The sequence below is a fragment of the Pinus tabuliformis genome, chromosome 9, assembly GCF_031772625.1.
Source record: "Pinus tabuliformis cultivar Carrire ecotype Pingquan chromosome 9, CPIR1, whole genome shotgun sequence".
Taxonomy (NCBI): Eukaryota; Viridiplantae; Streptophyta; class Pinopsida; order Pinales; family Pinaceae; genus Pinus; species Pinus tabuliformis.
The window spans coordinates 1,357,985,481-1,358,010,885 of NC_142307.1; the positions used below are offsets into that span (position 1 = coordinate 1,357,985,481).

At 40.8% G+C, this 25,405-nt stretch overlaps 1 protein-coding gene and 3 pseudogenes across 1 annotated transcript in view; 1 reads left to right on the forward strand and 3 right to left on the reverse strand.

Annotated features, from left to right (window-relative positions):
- Positions 1-25,405, reverse strand: part of LOC149153547 (uncharacterized) — a 65,585-nt gene that overhangs the window by 1,144 nt on the left and 39,036 nt on the right. Inside the window, exon 2 of the mRNA XM_089438032.1 lies at positions 78-253. Coding sequence (XP_089294158.1) covers positions 78-253 — 176 coding nt within the window. The remainder of the gene's footprint in view (positions 1-77; positions 254-25,405) is intronic.
- Positions 234-3,118, reverse strand: LOC149153548 (MA3 DOMAIN-CONTAINING TRANSLATION REGULATORY FACTOR 4 pseudogene; annotated as a pseudogene).
- LOC149153549 (rhamnogalacturonan I rhamnosyltransferase 1 pseudogene) lies at positions 663-1,808 on the forward strand (annotated as a pseudogene).
- LOC149153550 (MA3 DOMAIN-CONTAINING TRANSLATION REGULATORY FACTOR 3 pseudogene) lies at positions 2,875-24,034 on the reverse strand (annotated as a pseudogene).

Here is a 25,405-nt window from a genome sequence, read left to right on the forward strand (position 1 = left end):
AATTTTGGCCTGTAAAATAAAGATTTTGGATGGACAAAATCAAATCAGAGTGTTCAAATATTGCTAGAATTACAAACCACGGTCTAGCACTAAAGTGACAGGTCCAGGAAGAAAACTACTAAGTAGACCATCCGGTAAATGAGAGGTCACTGCAAAGCGATTAACATCCGACACATCAGCAACACAGATTGCAAGTGGGCTTGTCATACTGCGTCCTTTGATTTCATATATCCTTTGGACTGCTGCTGGAGAGCTGACAAATAATGAGAAAATGAGAAAGCATGTCAATCAATAAAGAGACATGTACAAGAAAGTGAGCTATATCTACATAGTGGACATAACATCATATATCCTTTCGAAGTATGCTTCTTTAATCTCTTGTTTCAACTAATGATCAAAATGATTTTCAGGCCAAATGCAGGGCTGCATGTATTATATTTCATATTATGAGGAATAATGTGCAGAATGAAGTATCTAGCAGTTGCCTCTCCACTCACATACAAGAAAGAGTGAGTGTTCATACAGCTGACCTGGTTGCTGTTCTTTCAGGGGAGTGTATTGTAGTCAACAAAGCAACTGAGGACAACAAAATCCTCCTCATGGTAGTTGATGCCATCAGCCAATGAATTGGACTCACAGCTTATTTCCACATATGGGAGGAAATGCAGAAAAGTTCATTGTTTTTCTCAGCAGTTTCTACATCAGGGCTACCAAAGACATTGACAACATCAACAGCTGCTGAAGCTACCAGCATTTCTGATGTACAAGTAAGGCAACAAATGTCTGACACTCCAGAGAGAAAGCATAGGTTTTGTGGACTATATAAAAGCAATGGATACCTAATGGTCTCTTGCAATGGAGGCCTGAATCAGATGCGAGCTGCGATATGTAACATGGTTACAATTGCAAGATTTCTTAATGTGACTCTGATTGTCCCAGAGCTGGACAAGGCTTCATTTTGGGCAGATCCCAGTAAATTCAAAGACATATTTGATGTGAATCACTTTATCACATCTTTTAGAGGCAAGGTTCAGATAGTCAAAAGGCTTCCTTTAAAGCTGAAGGCAAAGGCAGAATATGGGGCAGTCTTCACCATGCCTCCTGTGAGCTGGTCAAACATGTCCTATAACCTACAACAGATCCTTCCCCTTATAAAAAAGGACAAGGTTCTGCATTTGAATAAGACAGATGCATGTCTGGCAAATAATGGCCTGCCACTTGAGCTTCAAAAGCAACGCTGTCATGTGAATTACAACTCACTGTTTTTCGCTTCAAAATTGATGCATTGGGTTAAAAATTTGAAGTTATTGCTACACAGTGGTCCTTTTGTGGCTCTTCATCTTCGTTATGAAATGGATATGTTGGCTTTTAGCCTTTTTCTGATTGCACTCTTGGCTGTACTGATGAAGAAGCTTAGGAACTCACCAGACTGAGGCATGCTTACCCATGGTGGGAGGAGGTCCTAATTTCTGAAATGAAATGGGAGGATGGACTGTGTCCCTTAACAGTTAACACCAGAGGAGACTGCATTAGTTCTGGAAGCTTTTGATTTTGATAGAAATATTCCGATATATACTGCTGCTGGAGGAATCTACGGGGGAGAAAGAAGGATGGCTGATGCTCTTATTATTGCTTGCCTGGGTGGAAATTCTTTATGGGAGAAAACTTGTGATCAATATTTAAAAAAGCTAACTCTTCTATCTCAAGGTGGTTTCTGCCATGGTCAATAATGATTTTGCAGGCCTTGTCAACAGCAGGCCATTGAAATCTTGGAAAGAAACTCTTGCTATGCTTTGTCTATATTCACAGAGGAAGGAATGGACTGTTTCATGTGATATGCTTGCTTCTAGATTGATGGCAGCAGGCAATGTGATGGCAGCAACATTTCGCTACATATGTGCTGGGAATATTCAAAAGACAGTAGAAATATGGTCTCGAAGTCTTAAATATGATTATGATGGAAGGAGCTTTGTTGATCATTTGCAAGACCTGATGGAAAAGACTGCTGTTCTTGCTTTGCCACCTGGACAAAAGCAGGCTAATCCCTCTCTGTCAAAGTGGTTGAGAATTATGCATGATTGCTAGCAAGTCGAGGGCTTTTAAAATACAGCTATTGAGTGTCTAAAGCTCCTGGGCATTGAAGAATCTTCTCATGAGCTGTCTATTTTGTGAAATAGAATATACCTCTCTGGAACAGACAATAAGGTAGAGGCTTATCTCCTGCATACATTTCAAGTGTGAGCTCTGTAGGTAGAGATGAACCGGTCAATTTCTGCATGAAAGAAGAGCAGATAAATAGCTTTTCCCGGCCTTCTCAATTACTTCAACTACCTTTGAATCCTCCGGTAAAGATTTTGATGTTTTGGTCAGAAAGACCAGAGGAAGTATGTCACCAACTACTGCACGAGCAACAAATAATGCTAAAACATCTACTACATCAGGGATATCCAAGAGCAAATCATCTGATGAGACAAACAATTTGCTAACCTGCTCAGATTCAATCTCATCGGCATACAGAGAGGACAAGAGCACTGCAACCATCTCCTTTTCTCGATCATGCCTGTCCATTGCCATGAAGATAAGTTTTTTAACAAAATAATGGCGATAGCTCAAACAGCCAAGATCAGATATATCAACAGCTACTGAAGCCACATTGTCAGTAGCAAAATATTCCTTTATTATTGATCCAACTTTTCGCTTGTATTCCTCAAGAGACTTAGATACAGTTTTACCCACCAGCTAGTAAGGTTCCTGATTGCTGTTTCCAAGAATAGGATTACCAAGAAGCTTGATACGGTATATTAATTATGTCAAGTGACAGATCATCTACAGTGTCAGCAAGCCTGCCAAACCCCTTTGACATCTAACTAGATGTTATAAGACCCTCCTCAGCAGCTTCTTTCAATAGAGCCAAAATAAGTGGCTCTGCACTTCTTCGTTCCATAGCTAAAATTAAAGCCCTCTTTACAACTTCATGATGAAAGAAACAAACATTCAGATCTCTTATACACCAGCAAGCTTCCACCTTGTCCGCACTTTCAATGTACTCATTTAGTGAGTCGCTTATCTTATTTTTTACTTCCTCCACTGTGACATGGTTGCTGCCACCTCTCGGCATTCAATAATTTTTGCATGAAGTGGATAAACCAACACTCCCCGTGTGTTTCGTGACATGGACTAACTGCCTCTCGTGGATCCTTATTTCTGGCGATGCAGTCGTTGACTAACACTTGTGGGTTTTGGTCTAACAGCAATCGTGATTCCCAACAAGTGGTATCAGAGCATAGGTCACGAGTTCGATACACACCCGGCTCGCATTGGGGGGAGATTGTTGGACATTGGATAAACCAACACTCCCTGTGTGTTTCGTGACAGGACTAACCACCTCTCGTGGATCCTTATCTTTGGCGATGCGATCGTTGACTAACACTTGTGGGTTTTGGTCTAAAGGCAATCGTGATTCCCAACATTAAGAGGAGCTGATAAATAGCTTTTCTCAGCCTTCTGAATTACTTCAACTCCCTTTGAATCCTTCCGTAGAGTGTTTGATGTTTTGGTCCAAAAGGCCAGAGGAAGTATGTCATCAACTACTACTACACGAACAACAAATAATGCTAAAACATCTAATGCATCAGGGATATCCAAGGACAAATTATCTGCTAAGTTGAGCAATTTGCTAAAACATTTGCTAACCCGCTTAGGTTCAATCTCATCAGCATACAGAGAGGACAAGAGCACTGAGCCATCTCCTTTTCTCGGTCATGCTTGTCCATTGCTATGGAGATAAGCTTATTAACAAAATAATGGTGATAGCTCAAACAGCCCAGATCAGAAAGACCAGCAGCTGCCAAAGCTACATCATCAGTAGCAAAATATTCCTTTATTATTGATCCAACTTTTCCCTTGTATTCCTGCAGAAACTCAGATACAGTTTTACCCACCAGTTGGTAAGGTTCCTGATTGTTGTTTCCAAGAATAGGATTACCAGGCAGCTTGATACGGCATATTATTTGGTTAAGGCCATTAACTCCTTTGACGACGATAGATTAATAGACCTTGTGAGGTTTGAATTTTGTGCCCAAATGTTGGCCAAGATTCTATTGATGGCCTCAACACTAGTTGCAGGAGGGCCAAAGGGCCTCAGTCCAAGATCAAGGTGGCTGAGAAGCCTCAGTTCGAAGGGCAGATAAAGATCAAATACCACAAATCTATCAAGAAGCTAGTGAAGTTGTCTTTTTGTCTACTAAAAGGAGGTCATGAATAGCATGGTTTGTAAATCCTACTTATTTTGCAAGTCTGTTATGTATACAGTTCACAAAAAAGAGCAATTGACTGATACATTGAAATTAGGTACTACCACTAAGGTATCATTACTTAAATCCTGCCAGAATGGATTTGAAGATTGTTCGATTTAAGGGAGCTAATTCTCAGATTGATTCTTGACATTGTTTGAAGAAGGAGAAGCTGGGAGTATTGGCTATAGACATTGTTAAATTTGAAGAAGACCCTTTTTGAGGTCACTTGTTGAGGCAGAATGGACATTTGAACACACTTGCCTCAAATGTCTTGATCTGTTGAGGCATATTGTCGATTTAATTCAGACTACTTGCCTCATGATTCGAAGAGGAAAGCAAAAAGAATCCATGCTTTAATGTTTATCACTGTATTATGCTGATCACACACGGGCAGAGTTCAGTTTTGAAAAGCGCATTCACAATGAAAAAGTGGCCGAGTTCCTCATCAGTTTTTGAGACCGAAATTTCTCTTGCAAAGACCAAGTCACCTTCAGGACTGGAGTTTTCCTTGTAAAGGACAAATTATTGCCGTTGCCACAATGATTTTTAGAAGGCCAAGTTAAGTGATTTGGAAGGACCGGGAGTAATCATCTGAGATCTGCCAAATAGTTTGTACTGCTCTGAGGATAGAATTTGTTGATGACTCTTCTATAAAGGAAGTCTGGACCATTCAAAGACTGTTGCTCATTTATTAAGAGTTGGTTGATGGTGCAAGTTCTCTTGTAAAATGCTATAGAGGACAATGGAATGTCATTCCCTCCCTTGAAGACACTTACTTTCATGAAGTATTCCTTGGAGATTTGTATCTATAACTCAACCTGCTATATTTTGTCCTTTGTTGATAGTTGGAGGATGTTGTTTCTTTACAATGCAAGATGGAGGCAGAATACAAGCCCTACAAAAGCTATAATGGACCATTAATCTTGATACATTTACTTGGATTGATATCAAGATGGAACATCCTTGATTGTTTGATGACATGATGGATTTCATCACATATGCTGAGGCATGGGGACTCTATGAATTTGGACATTTGGATATGGAAAGAAAATTTGCATATGACAAAATCTGTTGGACTTGCAAAAGGTGTAAATGAAATTTGTAAATCTAGGGTTTGTAAACCCTAAAAGACTTAAAGTCTTGGATGTGAAAGCACTAGGGTTTGTGCACTAGAGCTGGAACTAGATCGATGATTCCATTGAATGGAGAAACACTAGCTCAGACAAGGAAGGAAAGGAAGCAACATGCTGATGATGAAGACGAGGATGTTTGCAAGAAGGCAAGGATCAAGAGGGAGTCGACAAATTCCCTACAATCCTCAAAAGGTAAGTACTTTATACCTCTCTTCCTTGTTTATTATTGTTTTACTATTAGTTAGCCTCTTGTCTCTGTTTCTTTTGCTAGATTATAACCGTTTCTTCCATGGCCAGTGAGGATTGTAGGTACATGGTGAAGGTTGCCAAGGCTCTGGCAGTAGATGGAAGCATTGGAAGAACAAAACAAAAATTTGTGGCAAGAGGAATCTCCTAAGAAGAGGGAGAGGACTGTGAAGAGACATTTGCTCCAGTTGTCAGGAAGAAGGAAGTGTGAACCTCTGGACTTTGAGGTACATGAGAGGGGATCTCATGTTTGCAGACTAGAGAAAGCTTTGTATAGACCTCAGCCTTGGTATTGATATTTGAGAAATCTTGGTTGATCTTGTTTCTGATAAGAGTGGAAGGACTCACTTGTCAGAGGGAGTAGCAATGGTAGGAAGATTTGTGTAACAACACCCCTTACCCAACACCCAGAGTAAGAGGTGGTCACTTTGCATACCTAATCTTCTAATTGCCATTATGAAAAAGGCGTAAAAATATTTTGACTTTTCCCAAACTTCTCTAAACTCGAAGTACCCTTTATCATTGCATTTGTCTCGTCGAGACAAATCCGGTGCTATAAAAAAATTCCTTAATCCGACCCCCCGATTGTGAGATATTGCTTCCCAAAGGTTTTACCCTACCACCTCATTGGATTGCCACGTGGCAATCCAATTTTGGCCTGCGTGGAAATCGGGCTTTTAGACCATTTGGGATCAGCCTCCTCCACTTACCTGCCAAAGCCCTCCATTGCACTGGACTGGATTTGACGGTCATGGATTAACCATGTCGTACCAGTGCCTTCATCCTAGCTCTCCTTATACCTTTGGGATGACGTCTAGAGACACATCATCCCGCTCTTTCCATGCCAGTGGATTCCTAAGCATGCTTCTCTAATAATCGTCAGGATCGTGTCATCGAGCTTATGTGTGGGTGGGGCTGTATGGCCTCCTCTCCCATTGGTCTATCTTTCCACTCTTATTGCCATCGCATGTTATCCCACGTCAACCCACTTCCTTCACCCCAGAGCCTCCTTTGTTGCACCTCTTTATTTCTCCGAGATCGTAGCGTCGGGCTGACTTGGCTGGCAGGACCCCTTCTCCACCAATTGGATACATGCCCCACCAGCATGGTATGACTTTTGTCGTTCCGCTAGTCTCCTCCTGGCGTTTACGATTAACTCCTTATTTTAATCTTCCGGGGTGAGACTTCTACGCCTTCGTGGTATGGTGGGTCTCATCTCCACGAGTTACTATTTTTGATTGGCCTAAGTGGCTCCTCTCCCTACCTATGGGAACACTCCTCCGCTTCTAAGTTGTATGCCTAACTGACCTGGTGCTCCGTCAGTCCTGTGGTTCCGTTACACCACTGCTTGCGGATATTCCGGGTTGAACCCATCAAGCTAACTTGATAGGTGGGCCAATTCCTGACCAATAGCACCACGGCAATAGTGCAGGCCCTGCCACGCACCCACCTTATGTCATCTTGCAAGGCCTTGCCCAGCGCATTTGATTCTTTCGCTCCAACGTTCCTCCGAGGTGAGACTTTCGAGGTGATGTCAAGCGACGTCATCTCGCCTTTATGTTCCTAGCGCTTCCTAGTGCACCTCCCTCTCATCCTTCCGAGCTAAACTTCTTGGCTTATGTGGATAGTGTGCCACCCCTCCAGCCAATGGCATAACCATTGGGCGCACGTCATCTTGCCGCATCATCTCGGCAACTCGTCCCTCTAGTGCTCAACACGATTTCCTCAGGTGAACCTTCTGGTTCCACCTCCGGGCCACGTCAGTACACTCGCGACCAATCACGTTAGGGACAATCAAGCACACCAATCTAAGACTACCACAACTAGGGTTTTGATCAGTGCAAGGATAAGGTTTGCCCAAATTTCGTTATAAGGTTACAGCTTGCCCTCCCGTGTCGCTTCAAGTTTTGCCCATGGCCCAACCAGGGAAACCCTGTCAACCTTTGAGCTATGGGTTCGATCCGGATTTTAATCGACAACGCAGAAGCTTGCCCCAACTCTTCACCGATCGCTCCTCATTGGTTAATCTGACTAAAGCTCTACTACAGGGGTTCGGTAACTATTGCGAATGGCATCGTTGCTCGGCAATGGCGATGGCAAAAGTAGCTTGCTAGCGCACCCCATAGTGCTACCTCTCCTGAGCTTGGGTGAAGGTCACTCCAATGAGTTCCTGGCCCTCGGATGTACTCCTCTATGTAATAAGGGCATTCCAGGGGCACTGGCGCAGGCGCTTCTACAGCCCCACTCTGTCGTGGAACTATAGGGTTGCTTACAGGCCTGTAAGCAACCCTAAGGCGCTACGCAGAAGCTTATAGGGCTTGGCAAAATATGCCCTAATGATAGCCAAAGATATCCAGGCTGTTGATAATGCATGGTTGGCTAAGCCTGCTTGCATGGGTTTCGACTATCCTTCCACTAAAAGGAAAATAACAATTTTAGCATTAGCATGACACCTTTTGCACAGGTTCAAGGGCTTATAGCCCAACGAAGGAATATCCATGTATATGTATAGACACCGCCAAGCGGGCGGTCTCTTATGTAATTATTTTATGTTAATAAAAAGGGCCTTTGCGCCCAATGTTCCAAGTGTTATTCCATATCCTTATGGATCATTTCATTGCATGTGGCAGTCATGGTGTCATTGTGTGTATATATATATATATATTATTGTTAACAATATGAATGAGTATTTACCACATGACAAGATTCTAGTCCTGGGTTATGACACCATATTTGTATAAGATATATATATATATATATATATATATATATATTACACATTTAGTGCATCAAATGTCCTATGATCAACACCAACAAGCATATCACACAGTACTTCATTTCTAGTTCAGAAGCACACACTTACTTAGTTTGTTTAATAGTATCATTCGTTTTCAGGAAAGCACACACATACAAATATATTTAACATATCCATTAGTACCATCTCCCAACCGAGGTGCAAACACATGTTCATACATTGATAGTCTCCCTTTTTATCCAAAGATGCAGTCCCAGTTCATCCAAAATGCAATATAGATTCATTGATATTTAAAACAAGTGTAGGAGACTACTTATCTTAAAATTTGCAGGGAAACAGAGTCAAGGACAAGGACTCTCCACCCAACCATAAACAGTTGCAGCCACATGTACTTGCAGTTGTCTCCGTCGAGCCAGATTCCAGAGTCTAAGGGGGGTGCTTGCTTAAGGGAATCGAACATTAGCTATCAACTAAAAACAAGGAATCCTAGAGAACCTCTTCCTCAGTCCCACCAGCTAACTGCTACCATCTTCTTTAGCACAAGAAGTCCAAAGGTTCTCTACCTCACCCCAAATGTGCCAAAATTATTCACTCCCTTCCAGGGAGTCCAAAATCCATTGTAACAGTAAGGAAATAACCAAAGGTCTTCAATCAAGTCTTCCTTTGATGCTGCTTCAGGATTAGCATCTTCACAAGTTGTTCAGGGCTCCAGACCCTGCTATCTCAACCCACAGCCTCCAGGGAACCCAAGTTGTTACAGAGCTCCAGATATTACATCCCAACCCATAGCTTCCAAGGACCCAAACTATTACATGGCTCCAGAGACTGTGTCAACCCATAGCCTCCAGGGACCCAAACTGTTACAAGGCTCCAGGGATCCTATCTCAACCCACAGCCTCTAGGGAAACCAAGTTGTTACAGGGCTCCAGAGACTAGCAGCTCAACCCATGACCTCCAGGGAATCTGAGGACCAATCCCGCTCTCTTCTCTTCACTTCCTGTTCAATGCTCTCATTGGATGCTCCCAGGTGGTTCCTTCTTCCAATTGTTGCTCGTTCTTTTCCCCGAATTCCTTTGTTGCTTTCTTTTACTTGTTCTACAGGGATTTTTCATCCCCGTCCTTGCTACCTTCCTAGTCTCGTCCTCCCTAAATTTTTGTCCTCTTTTCCTTGCTAAGGTTCTTTAGTGTATGGGCTTGTGTCCTTTCTTTTGCAGCTCATTTAATTTAAGATCTAGCCCATTAAAATCATGCCCCCGTCAGCCTTTAATGGTTGTCCAAGCACTTCAGGTTTCTTCTCTGCACAAGAAAACATCAATCATCCCAAGCAAGCAATCCTCCTCCCCAATTCTAGAATCTGTGTCCCTTTGACTCAGTCCCCTTTTTAAATTTCACATATTTGTAAAAATATTTACAATGCATTTATGAGAGAACCATGGGTGGGGTTGTCACAAACCCCTCCCCCTTTAAGGAGAACCACCCTAAGTATTCATCTGGCCATTTGCAACACCAGAAATAAAACACGATTACATATTGTTTTATGGAGCTTTATATACACAGCTCTATACAATATTTACAATCATATACACACTTGATTTAACCAACAAACAAGAAGGGGTAATCAGCTCTCATGGCATCAACCATTTCCCATGTGGCCTCCTCTGGCCCAAAGTGCTTCCACTACACCTTGACTTGCTCTATGGCTCGATTCCAGAGCATGAGACTCCTCCGGTTTAGAATGCACATTGGCTTTGGCTGGAACTCTCCCTCTGGTTCCACCTGTAGCACAGACCAATCAATCACATGATTAGAATCCCATATATATCTTTTTAAGCAGAGGGACATGGAAAACATCATGAACTCTAACTGATGGAGGTAAAGTCAGCCTATATGCCACTGGTCCAATCCTCTCAAGGATTTCAAAAGGCCCACAATACCGTGGTGCCAACTTGGCACATGTCCCAATCCTTAGGGAACTCTTCTTGGGTTTAATTCTCAAATAGATGTGCTCCCCAATTTGAAACTCTTTGTGTACCCTATGCTAATCTGCATAGCTTTTCTTCCTATCCTGTGCCACCTTCAAATTTTGTTTTATGATCTGAACTTACTGCTCCATATCCTTGAGCATATCAGGTCCTACATGAACCCTATTAATTGGATCACTCCAACTAACAGGAGTGTTGCAACTCCTGCCATACAACGCCTCAAATGGGCTCATCCTTATGGATTCTTGGTATCCATTGTTGTATGCAAATTCCACAAGTGGAAGATATTCTTCCCACTTCTTGGGTTGATGCATCACATACATCCTTAACATGTCCTCAAGGATTTTGTTAATCCTCTCTGTTTTCCCATCTGTTTGTGGATGATAGGTTGTACTAAATGCCAATTTTGTTCCCAATCCTGCAAACAGTTCCTTCCAAAACCTGGAAGTGAACCTAGCATCTCTGTCTGACACAATCTTCTTGGGGATGCCATGTAGCCTCACAATCTCCTTTATGAAGATTTGTGTTATGTCACTAGTGGAGTTAGTGGACTTGACTGCTATAAAATGAGCTACCTTGCTCAACTTATCCACCACCACCATGATTTCATCATGTTGCTTGGTGGTTCTAGGTAATCTAGTAATGAAATCCATAGAAATTACCTCCCACTTCCATTCCGGAATGGGAATAGGCTACAACAATCCTGCCGAATGCTTGCACTCGGTCTTTACCTGCTGGCATTCTATGCATTTTGCCATGAAATCAACCACTTCTTCTTCAAATTCATCCAGTAATTGTACTTCTTAATGGTCGTAAGCGTCTTTTCATACCCTAGATGGCCTAAATAAGGTTTAACATCGAACTCTTTCATTAGATCTGTTTTTACTTCATCACTATCTGGCACATAAATTCTGTTTTTAAACTTGATTAGGTCATCCTCAGTGAGGTGATATTCTTCATCCTCAGTGAGGTGATATTCTTCATCCTCACTGCTTTGCAGCAATTTTTCTTTCACTTACTGATATTTTTCATCTCGCTGCCCAGCACTTTTGACTCTTTCTATCAAGTTTGTTGTATAAGAACTTACAGCTGCCAAGTGATTTACTTGAATTCTTTTGCTCAAAAGCATCGACAACCTTGTTTTCTTTACCTTTCATGTACTTGATTTCAAAGTCAAATTCGTTGAGTGTGGCCAGCCATATTGCTTGCCTAGCATTCAACTTGGGTTGCCCAAACAAATACTTGAGCCCACTATGGTCTGTCATGAGTGTAAATTTCCTGCCAAGGAGATAATGCCTCCACATTTTTAAGGCATGAATGATGGCAGCCAATTCTAAATCATGGGTTACATAATTCACCTGATGCTCATTTAACTTTTTGGACTCATAACCAATGTTGCAGTAATCGTTATCGGGATATTATCAGTGAGGGGAAAAAATCGGGGAAAAAAACAAAAAAAATCGGTAAAAATCGGGAAAAAATCGTACCATACAAAAATATTCATTTTTTTCAATTATTTTAATATCTAAAGCATCTACAGCATAAAATAAATACATTGACACATAAATATGATAAAAGAACTAATATGTAAGATGTGTAATATCATTTCTAGTCCTACATCACACATAACAGTGAATCATGTCCTGAATAGTAAGTCCTGACTCCTGAGTCCCAACTCAGCGTCAAAATATCAACAAAAAATATAATAATGTATCTCATATCATGAGTCATAATGTCATATACAATGAAATGAACCAAACAGAGTTGCGGGGGAGCGCTCCCGCTCCCAATCCGCGCTCCGGGCGGGAGCGGCTCGGGAGCGTGTCGGGAGCGCGCTACCGATAAAAAAAATTGCGCTCCCTACCAATTTCGGGAGCGACATCGGTCCCGTCGCTCCCGGAGCGAAAATTACAGCTCGGGAGCGATCGCTCCCGATCACTCCGGGAGCGATTCGACCAACGCCGGGAGAGATCCGGGCAGAAAAAAACGTTACGGACGCGAAAAAAAAATCCAATTTAAAAAAAAAAAAAAAAAAATTATGTTTTAAAAACTCAATGGAGCAAACAAAAATTTCAGTATCACTTGAATGAGAGCAAGAGCAAAGGAGCGAGGAGAAGCGAGGAGCAAAGAGGTAAGTAACTTAGTAATTTAGTTAGTTTAATTTAGTTAGATAGTAATTTAGTTAGTTTAATTTAGTTTATTAACTATATTTAGTAAAAAAATCATGAATCTAAATTAAATTAATTAATCTAAATAAATTAAATTAATTTGCAGATTCAAAAGCCTACAAATATCAAACATCATGGACCTGGCTATATTTCTTGGCATTTTCCTCTTCTTGGTCCCTTTTATGGTTATTATGGTGCTGGAGAGTAGGAAACGGAGGGGCCAAAATGAAGAGGGGGATGAAGAAGCTGGAGAAAGTGGATTTGATGAAAACCCCGGTGAGAAGGAGCTGGAGGAGGGTGAACATGACTCTCAAAAAACTAAACAAGACCAAACCCCATTGTGGAAATATGTTAACAGGCCTGAAGCAGGGAGAGGGGGTGGAACCACTAAATTTCATTGCCCCCATTGCAACAATGATTACACAAGTTCATACACCCGTGCTAGAAAACAGCTCTGCAGGAAAAGGCCATGGGATGCAGACAAACAAATAGGAATCAAAACTTGTCTAGCGGTGTCAACAGCGGATACAGCCAAATACATAAGGGAAGAGGAGGAAGCCCAATACAAATCAAAAAAATCAAGGGGTTTCTTTGAACCAAGCTCACAATCACAAGCACAAAGAACTCCTTCAACATCCTCCCAAGGCAGTGGATATGGAGGCACAGGGTCATCAGGTTTAAGGTGTAGAACCATATCAGATTTCCTTGATGAGGGATGTAGAAATGATGTGGATTCAAAGGTTTACAAGTTTCTCTATGCATGTGGGATACCATTCAATGTTCTTCACTCACCTTATTGGCACGAAATGGTTTCTGCCATAAATGATGCCCCTAAAGGATACAAGAGCCCTGGGTATGACAAGGCAAGAACCGTTGGACTTGATCATGAAAAAGCAAAAATATCACATTCTTTGAATAGACTGACAAGTTCTTGCACTGACCATGGGGTGTCCATTGTATCTGATGGATGGACAAATGTAAAAGGCAAACCATTGATAAGTGTTCTTGCTGTGTCTGTTAGTGGTGCCATCTTTCTAACTGCACATGATTACTCAGACAAACTCAGGACCGCCATCAACATTGAAGAAGCATTACTTGAAACAATTGATCGTATTGGGCCATACAATGTCATCTAAGTCATCACTGATAATGCTCCTAATTGTAAGGCAGCGGGAGCAATTATTGAGGATAAATACCCCAACATATTTTGGTCTGGATGTTTGGTTCACACATTGAACCTTCTGATGCATGATGTTGTCAAGAACAAAAATGCACAATACAAATGGATTGGTGATTTATACAAGAAAGGCAAACAAATGATAAAATTTATTACAAATCATAGCAATACCCATGGCCTTTTCCGCAGTCACTCGAGATTGGAGTTGTTGAAGATTGCGAAGACCAGATTTGGTAGCTATTACCTCACCTTCAGGCGCCTTTTGAAGGTAAGAGAGTCATTGGCTAGCATGGTATCAAGTCCACATTGGCAGGTACTAAAGGAAAGGGCTACAAATGCAGCTAACAGGCGAGGTTTTGAACTGGTGGAGGAGGCCGCTCTTGATGGTCAGTTTTGGACAAGTGTGAGGCAAGTATTGGATTTCACCAAGCCCATTTATCACATGATTCGGTTTGCAGATACAGACAAACCAGTGATTGGTGAGGTGTATGAGCAGATGGATACCATTTTGGGGCAAATAAAAGATATTGTTCATAACAGAGATCCCGACTTGTACAAACTGATTCATGATTGTGTGTGTGAATGGTGGAATAGACTTAATCTTCCACTACATTGCTTGGCGTATATCCTTACGCCAAAATACTACTCTACATCTTGGTTGGGCCAACCTGCACCAGGGGGTGGGATTAGGACCAAACCCCATTTAGATGCAAAGGTAACTAGTGGATATTTGCAAGCATTAGAAAAGTTGATACCTGACAAGGAGGAATGTGCAGTTGTGCGCCTTGAAATAGGCAAATACTTCAGTGGCACTGGTTTGTTTGGTACCTTCCATGCAATGGAAGACAGAGACAGATTTGATTCTCTCACATGGTGGGAAACATATGGCAGCCATGGAATTTTGCCAAAATTGGCAAAAAAAGTTCTATCACAGGTTGTGAATACTTCTTCTGCAGAGAGGTGTTGGAGCACCTACAGCTTCATACACAATGTGAAAAGAAACAAACTCAATGAAAACCGAGCAGAAAGCTTGGTTTATTTGCACTACAACTTGAGGTTGTTGAGTCATTACTGTGATCGGGCTTATGAGGATCCCACATATAAAATTTGGGACAATCACCCAGAGGATGACAATTTGGAGGATGGTATAGTGCATCTTGAAGAACTGGAAGAGGAACTTATAAGGGATGAAGATGAAGGAGCTGCAGCTGCAGCAGCCATGCCACCTCCACCTCCACCATCCAGTAGCAGTGCTTGAGGTCCGAGTCTTGTTCCTTTGCTGTCGCCACCTCCATCTACACCCTCACATGGAGGGCATATGCCTTCTAGTTCTGGTCGTCGGTCTGTGCAGGAGACTCCTAGAAGACCACCATGACCTGCTTATACTCCTGGAGACTCTCGTGGCAAGGGCCACATGTAGATTTACAGTTTACTTGCCTTTTCTAGTTTCTATTAGTTTTCATAACTATTGAGTCTTGAGTCCTTGACTCTTGACTCTTGACTCTTTCATATCATAATGATATTTTTTGTAAACAATATATGACTGTGACAATGAAAATTTGAAGTTTGAAGTTGGCAATTATAACTCATTGGTAATGATTGTGAATTATGAATATGATGCTTCGTGAAAGACTAAAGTTGTTTCATTTCATTTCATTATTCATGTTTCATTTTATAACATTTCATTTCATGTTAACAGTTAGAAGTTAGGACTTAGAAATATCTAAGATATTACTTCTTGTAATGGTTAAACTTAGCTTACAAGTACAACTTTGGTGATCAATGATGATAAATGTTATATATTGAATTTTCAATTTTGAAAGCTTGAAGTTGAAATTTTAAGATTGAATTTGATGAATCATGATTCACGAGACTCAATATGTTGCAGTTGTAATATGTATTTTACTAACTTGTGGACATGGTTGATGAAGATTATAATTTCTAGATGATTGATGTGATATGGTTCAATGATCACTCTATGTTTTTTTATGTTTTTTTATATCTAATTCATCATTCTACATGTTTTTGTTGACATATATGTATCAAAAATTAAAAAATATATGTATTTTTAAAAAATCGCTCCCGGATTTGCTCCCAAACCGGGAGCTTCTGAAAATGGTCGCTCCCGCTCCCAAGTAACATTGGAACCAAATAACTAAAGTCTAATACCACTGATTTCCTCTGCCCCTCTAGATGTAGATGCCAGTGGAGTTGGCAGTGGACTCTGCTGTGCTCTAGAAGCTGAAGAAATAGGAGCTACAGGAGGTAGAGCACGTCCTCGACTGGTGACAGGGGTAACCTGGGTAGGGTGTGTCACCTCCTCCTCCTGTTGCTCCTCCTCATCAAAAAATCGGAAGGAGAAACAAAACAAAACAAAACAAAAAATATATATATATATATATATATATATATTTTCCAAAGATTTTTTCCCAAAAAATTGCGATTTTTTGTGAAATAAACAAAAAAAAAAAGCGTAAAAATTCGGCAATAATATCGCCAAACTCAAAAAATCGTGATTTTCCGATATTATCGCGATTTTCACAACACTACTCATAACATACTACTTTCCCTTCTTGCTGTTAACACCTAATCTTTGGGATTAAGAAATTCATGTAAATAATGTAAATAGAAAATAAGGAGATTAGGAATATAAAGAGACACTGGGAAGTGAAGCCTAAGAGTCTCTCCCTCCATGCATATATCCATGAGAAATCTTAATGCAAAAACACAATTCTCATTGTGGAGTTACCTCCTGGACTGACATGGTATCAGAGCCAGCTTTATTTTTGGCTTCCCTCTCTACCCTTGTAACTTCCTCCTGCCTATGTTCTGCCTATTTTGCAGAACTAACACCTCTTCCATAATTTGTCTCTCCATTCTCTGCAAGATTTTGTTCATTAATATTCTTCAAAGCTGCATCGAATATCCACTGTGAGTGTTCTTATTGAACCAACTATTGTTTCTGTGAAGGCATTTTATTGAACGAGCTATCGTTTCTGTGCAGACCAAGCTGAGACTGCCCCACTCTTCGACAGTCTACATGGAGGATGAAACCCCTGTGCAGTGAGCATGGAAACCGAGCAGTATGTCTGTGACTGTTGGTGTTATATGTTATATGCTAGTGTTATATGATTGTGTTACAACCAACTATGGTTTTTTAATATAACGGATGGTTGCTCCCACCGCCTCTCCCATTGCATACCACCGGTATCATACCATTGTTTCCCCGCAGCATCAAGCCTCTCCAAACCGGTTTACGTTGTTTTTTATGATACATTATGGTGGCACCACCTAGACCTGCACTCTCCCTCGGCCCATACTTTCGCACTGTCGGCCTCACAGTCGGCCTACGCACCTCGGCCTCACCTGCACTATTGGCCCAACTCCTCAACTCTGGTCCACTGCAATACCACTCCCACCGCTTCGGTCCACTGCAAACCACTCCCACCACTCTGGTTACACTTCTCGGCTCCGGTCCACTGCAATACCACTCCCACCACCACTGAGGTATTACTACTACCAAACCATACGTTAATACTCCCCGATCATTATGTTAATACTCCTCGGTCCATACATTAATGCTCCCCGATCATTATGTTAATACTTCCCGGTCCATACGTTAATACCTCCCACCGTTAATATAACCATTTTAATACAATTCCACAGTCCACCTCTCTTCCCATACCATCGTTCGGTCAACATTGCTTATACGTTGACCCTTTTCCATATACACCTCCCCCATATAACCCTCCCCAAATAATACCTTTGTTCTACACATATCAGGTTGCAACTTTTACACCAGAGCTGCATTTTTTTTACCACCAAAAGTGCAAATTTTTTATATATTGGTAGCAGAGTACATTTTTAAATGCATTCAATGATATCTATTGTTGGAGCAATTCTCTTTGGAAAAGAGAACTATCCTGAATGGCCGCAGAAGATAAACACACTCTCATTTTCAATGAGTTGTGGAAAGGAGTTTGTGTACGAGAAGGAGATAATGAACCTGCAAAGCCCACATTAGATAAGGAGATTACCATTTGGGAAAACAAGAACAGCAAGGCCTATGCCTTGATTGCAGTATCCATAAATGAAGAGGCGAGTCGCCATATTTCACCATTTCAAATGATTTTGAAGCCTTACAGAAGTTGAAGGAACTCTATGACTCACACTCTAAACTTGAAGTTGTCCAATTGCTGATTAAATTGTTCAGTCTTGAATTGAAAAATAATGATCCTCTTTAGCATCATAAGTAAGATCTATTATGCATGATATCAAAACCACTGGTGTTCAAATAGACATTCCTCTTATAGCTCATGTCAAGGAATTATATCCCACTTATTCAAATTATCTTGAGTCATTGCAAACAAGTGGAAACCTTAAAGAGATTACCTTTGACTCCCTCAAGAAGAAGTTTGTTGAGAGAGAGAAGGCTTTAGGGAAGAAGACAACTCCTCAATCTTCTAAAGAAGTTGTGTGTCTTGCACATAAAGAGAAGAACCATGCACAAGATTCTTCTAGAGGAAGAGGTGGCCGAAGAGGTGGAGGAAGAAGGAATTTTAGAGGCAAGGGGGGCAAATAGTTCCAAGGAGAAATGTCTAATCTTCATTACATACGTTGCAATAGAGATTGACATGATGCATCCACATGTAAGTTGCCTTGGGACAAAATTGAGCAAGAAAGAAATGAAGCCAAAGGTAAAACCAATGACAAAGGGAAAGGTAAAGCACCCGAATCCATTCACTATGTTGTGGCACATTGTAATATTGGAGTAACTGAAGACTTGTTTAATGCTTCACTTGCTTCTTGGAAAAATGATTGGTTGCTTGATTCAGGAGCAACTTGCCACATGACTTTTAGAAGAGATTTTTTTGAAGAATTTACTGACAATGTTGATGGAGCAGTATACTTTGCAGACAAGTCAAAACTCAAGCCATCAGGCTCAAATTGCCTGGTCTTCCATACTTTCTTCTACATGATGTTCTATACCTCCCGGAGTTGAGGAGAAACTTGTTGTCTTTAGTCCACATCCACCAGCAAGGACACTCCATTCATATGTTTGATGGCAATGTTGAGGTCAGAAAAGCATCAGATCGCTCATTTGTCATGACGAGGATAGAAGAAGAAAGACTTCTGAAGCTGCAAGGTACCTCTGCTCGTGCACAAAACTTTTCATACAATTCTCATTATGATGAAGGTACATTTCCATCAAGTCTTTTATGGCATGCTAGATTTCAACACTTGAATTATGACAGCCTTCGTATGTTGAAGAAAAGTGGTGTTACTAGTTTGCCTACAATTCTTAGGAAACTTAAGCAATGTGATGCTTGTATTCTAGGAAAGCATAGCAAATGGTCTTTTCACGATTCTCATTCCAGAGCACATAGAAAACTTGAACTTATCCATTCATATTTATGTGGCCCAATGCATGTTCCTTCTGCAAATGGAAATAAATATATGATGACATTTATTGATAACTACACCAGAATGTGTTGGGTTTATTTATTGAAGAAAAAATCTGATGTTTTCAAACATTCAAGAACTTTCATGCATGGATTGAAAATGATGCACAATCTCATATTGGCTCTATTCGCACTGATAATAGAAAAAAATACACTTCAGATTAATTTGAAAACTATCTTCGCTAGCATGGGATCAAACATCAAACATATGTGCCTTATAATCCCCAACATAATGGAGTAGCTGAAAGAATGAACAGGACAATCTTAAATATGGTACGTTCCATGATGTTTTTCAAGAATGTAAAATTAATGTTTTGGGCTAATGCAGTTCTATGTGTTGTGTATATAAAGAATAGGTGTCCATCTAATGCTATTAGAAACAAGACTCCTTATGAAATGTGGTATGGCCACATTCCTTCGGTAAAGAATTTCAGGGTCTTTGGTTCCACTTGCTATGCCTTAACACCTAAGGAACAAAGAAACAAACTTGGTACAAGGAGTCGTAAGTGTATCTTCTTGGGGTATTCAAATACCTCCAAAGCATACCGTCTCTATGATGAAGTTAATAAGAAGTTTGTTGTATCTAGAGATGTGATCTTTCTTGAATCTTCCAATGCTAACAATGTTGTTGAGTGGCAGCTTGATCGCTTGGATAGATTCAGACATGCAAAGTCGTTTCAAGAATTTGATAATCAGATTCCACATATTGAAGGGGGGATTTCTATACTAGATCAATCTGTGGATTCTTCTTCTGAAGCACTCTCTTCCCCACATGAAGCTCCAGCCACTGATGACATTTTGAGTGATGTGATTGACAGAATTGGGACTCAATCTTGATTCAGTCCCAACTCGGTCAACTGAGCAGCCTAGGCCATCTCAGAAAGGTCCTCCAAAATGGCTGACAAAGACAATTAAAAGTGTTCATCCTGATGAAGTTGGAAAGACAGGAACAAGAAATTCAACCAAGCAAAATGGAGTTGATGTAGACAATTCTGATTCACTTGATATGGATGTTTCTTATGATTGTGAACTGAATTTGTCTACAGATTTTGAACCAACTTCCTTCAAAGAAGTCGCTTCTCATGATGAATGGAAAGAAGCGATGCAGAAAAAATATGATGCCTTGATAAAGAATGGCACTTGGACGCTGGTTAATCCTCCATTGGGAACCAAACCAATTGGCTGCAAGTGGGTCTACAAGAACAAGTATAAATTTGATGGCTCACTTGACAAGCACAAAGTCAGGCTTGTGGCAAAAGGTTTTGCACATAAGCAAGGGGTCGATTATGAGGAGACTTTTTCTCCCACAGCAAAATGGGCTACCATCTAGACACTCTTTGCCTTGGCAGCTCAAAACGGTTGGAAAGTCCATCAAATGGATGTAAAAACTGCTTTCTTGAATGGAGATCTGAAAGAGAATGTTTTTATGTCCCAGCCAAAAGGATTTGTTGTGAAGGGCCAAGAACACAAAGTATGCAAGCTTGTGAAATCCTTATATGGCCTCAAGCAAGCACCACGAGCCTGGTATGAAAAGTTAACTGAGCATCTTCTGAAACTCAACTTCAAACATTATGATCTTGATGATGCAACTTTATTTGTCAAGAAAGTTGGAAAAACAGTTGTATATCTTGTGGTGTATGTAGATGATCTTTTGATGACAGGGAACAATGAGAGCTACATTGCATCCATAAAGAAGGAATTGAGGAAAGGTTTTGAAATGATTGACTTGGGCTATGTTCACTACTACCTTGGAATTGAAATAACTCAACATCCAAAGTTTATATTCCTCTCTCGGAATAAGTACATTGGAGATTTGTTGAACAGGTTTGGCATGGCTGACTGCAATCCTTTGACTACTCCAATGGAACAGAACTTGACATTGACATCCATTGAAGAAAACGAATTTGAGGATGCAACAAAGTGTAGATAGCTTGTAGGAAGTCTCAACTACCTGACTACTACCAGACTGGACATTTCATTTTTTGTTGGAACCCTCTCTAGGTTTATGCAAAAGCCTTGTGAGGGACATTGGTCTGCTGCAAAAAGAGTTCTAAAGTACTTGAAGGGAACTCAAGACTTTGGAATCAAGTATACACAAGTGGGCGACTTCAGCTTGATTGGATACTCTGATTCAGACTTCGATGGAGACAAAGAAACTGGGGTATCTATCTCACGTTATACTATGAGTCTTGGATCAAGAGTTGTCTCCTGGAGATCACGCAAACAATCAATTCTAGCAGATTCCACAACTGAGGCAGAATATGTGGCAGTAGCTGAAGCAACAAAGGAAATTGTGTGGCTCAAGAAAATTCTGGAAGATTTGCAAGAGAAACAAATGCATTCAACTCCTCTCATGATTGACAACACTTTTGCAATAAAGTTAGCCAAGAACCCAAAGTTCCATGATCGAACGAAACACATCAATACAAAATACCATCTGATTCGATATAATGTTGAGGCCAAGACAAACCATCTACGCCATTGTTCCACAAATGAGCAAATTGCACACATCTTCCCCAAAGCGCTTAGAAGAGAAAAGTTCAAAACATTCAGAATGATGCTTGGACTCGTCAACATCTCTTCAGATTAAGGGGGGGAATGTTGACACCTAATCTTTGGGGTTAGGAAATACATGTAAATAATGTAAATAGAAAATAAGGAGATTAGGAATATGAAGAGACATTGGGAGGTGAAGCCCAAGAGTCTCTCCCTCCATGTATATATCCATGAGAAATCTTAATGCAATAACACAATTCTCATTGTGGAGTTACCTCCTGGCCTAACACTTGCATTAAGACTCCACCGAGTCTTTCTTTGCAGGCATTTGTGCACACCACAAAATCCTTGTTAGGATCTATAATTCTCAACACTGATGCATTGGTGAGCAACTGTTTTAACAACTCAAAGCTTTCTACACATTGTGCAGTCCACTCAAATCTTTTTCCTTTTCTCTGCAAGGTTGTAATGGGATGGCCTATCTTGGAGAAATTCTAGATAAATCTCCTATAATATCCTACCAATCCCATGAATGATCTAACCTCATCCACATTCTTTGGAGTTGGCCACTCCATTATGGCTTTGATCTTTTCAGGGTCAACTGAGATTCATTCCTTGGAGATGATATGCCCCAAGTAATGTATATGTGATGGAAGAAATCACACTTGCTAAGATTTGCATAGAGCTTGTGCTCCCTCAATAATTGTAACATTGCAGCCAGATGCTTTTCATGCTCTTCTTTTGTCTTTGAATACACCAATATGTCATCAACAAACACAATGACAAACTTGTCCAAATAAGGATGCAACACATTGTTCATCAGGCACATGAATGTGGCAAGGGCATTGGTAAGCCCAAAAGGTACCACTACGAACTCATAATGCCCATATCTTATCTTGAAAGCAGTTTTATGAATGTATTCCTCCTTGATTCTTACTTGATGGTAGCCTGACCTCAAGTCAATTTTGGAGAAAATTGATGATCCCCTCAACTAATCAAAGAGATCATTAATCCTTGATAATGGGTACCTATTCTTGATGGTCACCTTATTTAATTGTTTGTAATCAATGCATAATCTAAGTGTTCCATCTTTCTTCTTTACAAATAATATCGGTGCTCCCCATGGGGACACACTTGGCTTTATGTAGCCCTTATCAAGCATTTCCTTTAGCTGCAATTTCAACTCAACCAACTCTAGGGTGCTCATCCTATATGGCACCTTGGATGTTGGTGCTACTCCAGGTACCAGCTCAATAGAGAAATCTCTCTATATGAGGAGGTAATCCAGGAACCTCCACTGGAAAGACATTTGCATACTGCTACAAAACAGGGTACCTTTGTAGCAATTCAGCTTCCTCATCTTCTATTTCTTTGTCATCTTTCTCGTCCTTAGAAACATGCACTGCAAATAGCGTGCATCCCTTTCTGTTGTTGTGTTTGGCTTGCATAGCAGTGATCAACCTTACTGAAATGGGCTTTTTCTTGCCTTGCAACACTCTTTTTGCTCCTTTCTCATCCAAGCATTCAATTGCTTTTTCATAGCAATCTACCTTGGTCCGATGTAAATACAACCAATCCATGCCCAACAATATGCCATATGCACCCAATGGCAATACATTCAAATGGGCTATTGTGGGCATGTCACTGAGCTTGAATACACATGACCTTACCCAATGGTTGATCCTTCTCTTTGTCCCAGTTGCCAATTGAACCAGCCAAGGTTATTTATGCAACTCCTTGCCCAAACCACATTTCTCAACAAGCTTTGGGTTGACATAGCTATAGTTAGAACCTGGATCAATTAAAATAGAAATAATTTGCTCTTGCAGCTTACCTTCCATCTCAATGATGGATGCCTGGTGATCTGCTTGGTGGTTGTCCACTGCGGCATAAATTCTTGGCATACTCTAAGCTACCTCACCCACCGTGAAAGCCTCCTGAGCACTATAAATCTTTGGTCCGTCATTCTCTTCTTCTATGGTTATTGTGGACAATCTCTTCTTCTGTGGTTCTCATGGCAAGTCCAGCATTTGAGCGGCTCTCGACCTTCAAACTTGGGTTGTGGTGACATCGATTTCTACACATTTTTCTTAATAGCAACATTGGCTTTCTGTTGAGACTGTCTTGTATGAGTTGGGTGCTTACCTTCTCTCCTTTCTGAGCTTTTCTTGGGCCAATTCTTCTTATGTCCAGCATTGCTTTTGGCTTGCCAATTACTTTTAATATTAGGTTTGTGTTTTGCTTGCTCATATTCTAGCTTCTTGATAGCATCTTTCAGGGTTTGGGGTTCCAACAACTCAATTTTATCTCTGAATGCCATAGGCAACCCATTGATGAATCTCTGAATTTTGGCTTTTTCATCCTTGATATATGGCACATACCTCAATAGTTCTAAAAACTTGGTGACATACTCATCACTAGTTAACTAACCCATTTTGAGTTCATAGAACTCTTTTTCCTTACTATCATAATAACGTTCAAACAAGTATTGCTCTCTGAAGAGCTTCTCAAACTCATCCCAGGTCAATTCTTTCTCAACAATGGCTCTAACGTTCTTCAAGTCCTCCCACCATATGTCGGCTTTTCCTTTTAAGTTGTAGGTGGCGACTCTAGCTTTCATATTCTCAAAATAGTCATGTATTCTGAAAAACTTCTTCATTCCCAGCAGCCAAGCTTCTGCATCCTCTGTTTTTGTAGTATACCTAGGGGGGATAGTATGGGGTACAGACAGAGGTACCCAAGGGAATAATGTAATAATGGGATGGGCCATAGTTAATAAATAAAGTGGTTAACCCGCATCATGTAAGGGACCACAAGTAGTTAGCAATAATGTGATAAGCCCATGGTATTATATATATGGTATTGAAAGACCCATGGTATTATATGTATGAAGCCTATATAGAGGCTAGAGACTCCCCATGGAGAGATGTCAAGAATTATTGTATTGGCAAGCATATGGCTTGTGGAGTGTTCCCCATCAAAAGCAGCCTTGTCCTCAAGGCTGAAGCTGCGGAAACTGCTAAAGAAGAGTGATTGGTTCCTAGGTTGCATCTTCTGGAGAGGTGTCTTTCCACTTAACGAGGACTTCCATGATTGTGCGGCCGCGCAGATGTCTTTCACGAGTATCGAGGACCTGTTCAGGTTGGAACCAGAGTGAACCTTCCTCATCCAATTCGGGTAGACTGGTTTGAATTCTGCAATTGTTCCCCACCACTTTCTTAAGGCATGATACATGGAAGACTGGGTGGATTTTTGAAGTTAGTGGCAAGGCTAGCTTGTAGGCTACTACTCCAATGCGCTAAATTATTTGATAAGGTCCGTAGAATTTGGGAGCTAATTTCTCACAGGTCAAGAGCATAACAAGTGGTATCAGAGCGCTTTCCAGGGCCAATGGTACCTGTTTACCACTACGTGTCAACGACCCATAGCGGTACACCCCCTTTTTTCGCAAAAGGGATAGCGCTTGATCAACATGTCCGTGCCGTTCGACTATCATCATCAGCCTGATCATGTTATATTGTAAACCCTTTCTGCATGTGTAAATTGTAAATAATCTCAGCAGATCCGTGTCGTGTATGTAATTGCCTAGGTAAACCTAATTTTTTGATGACGATCTACATTCCGGAAGGTTTTTTGTCTCACCGATCCATGATCGGCAAAGTTTTCCTTTAGCTTTACCCCAAAGCCGGAA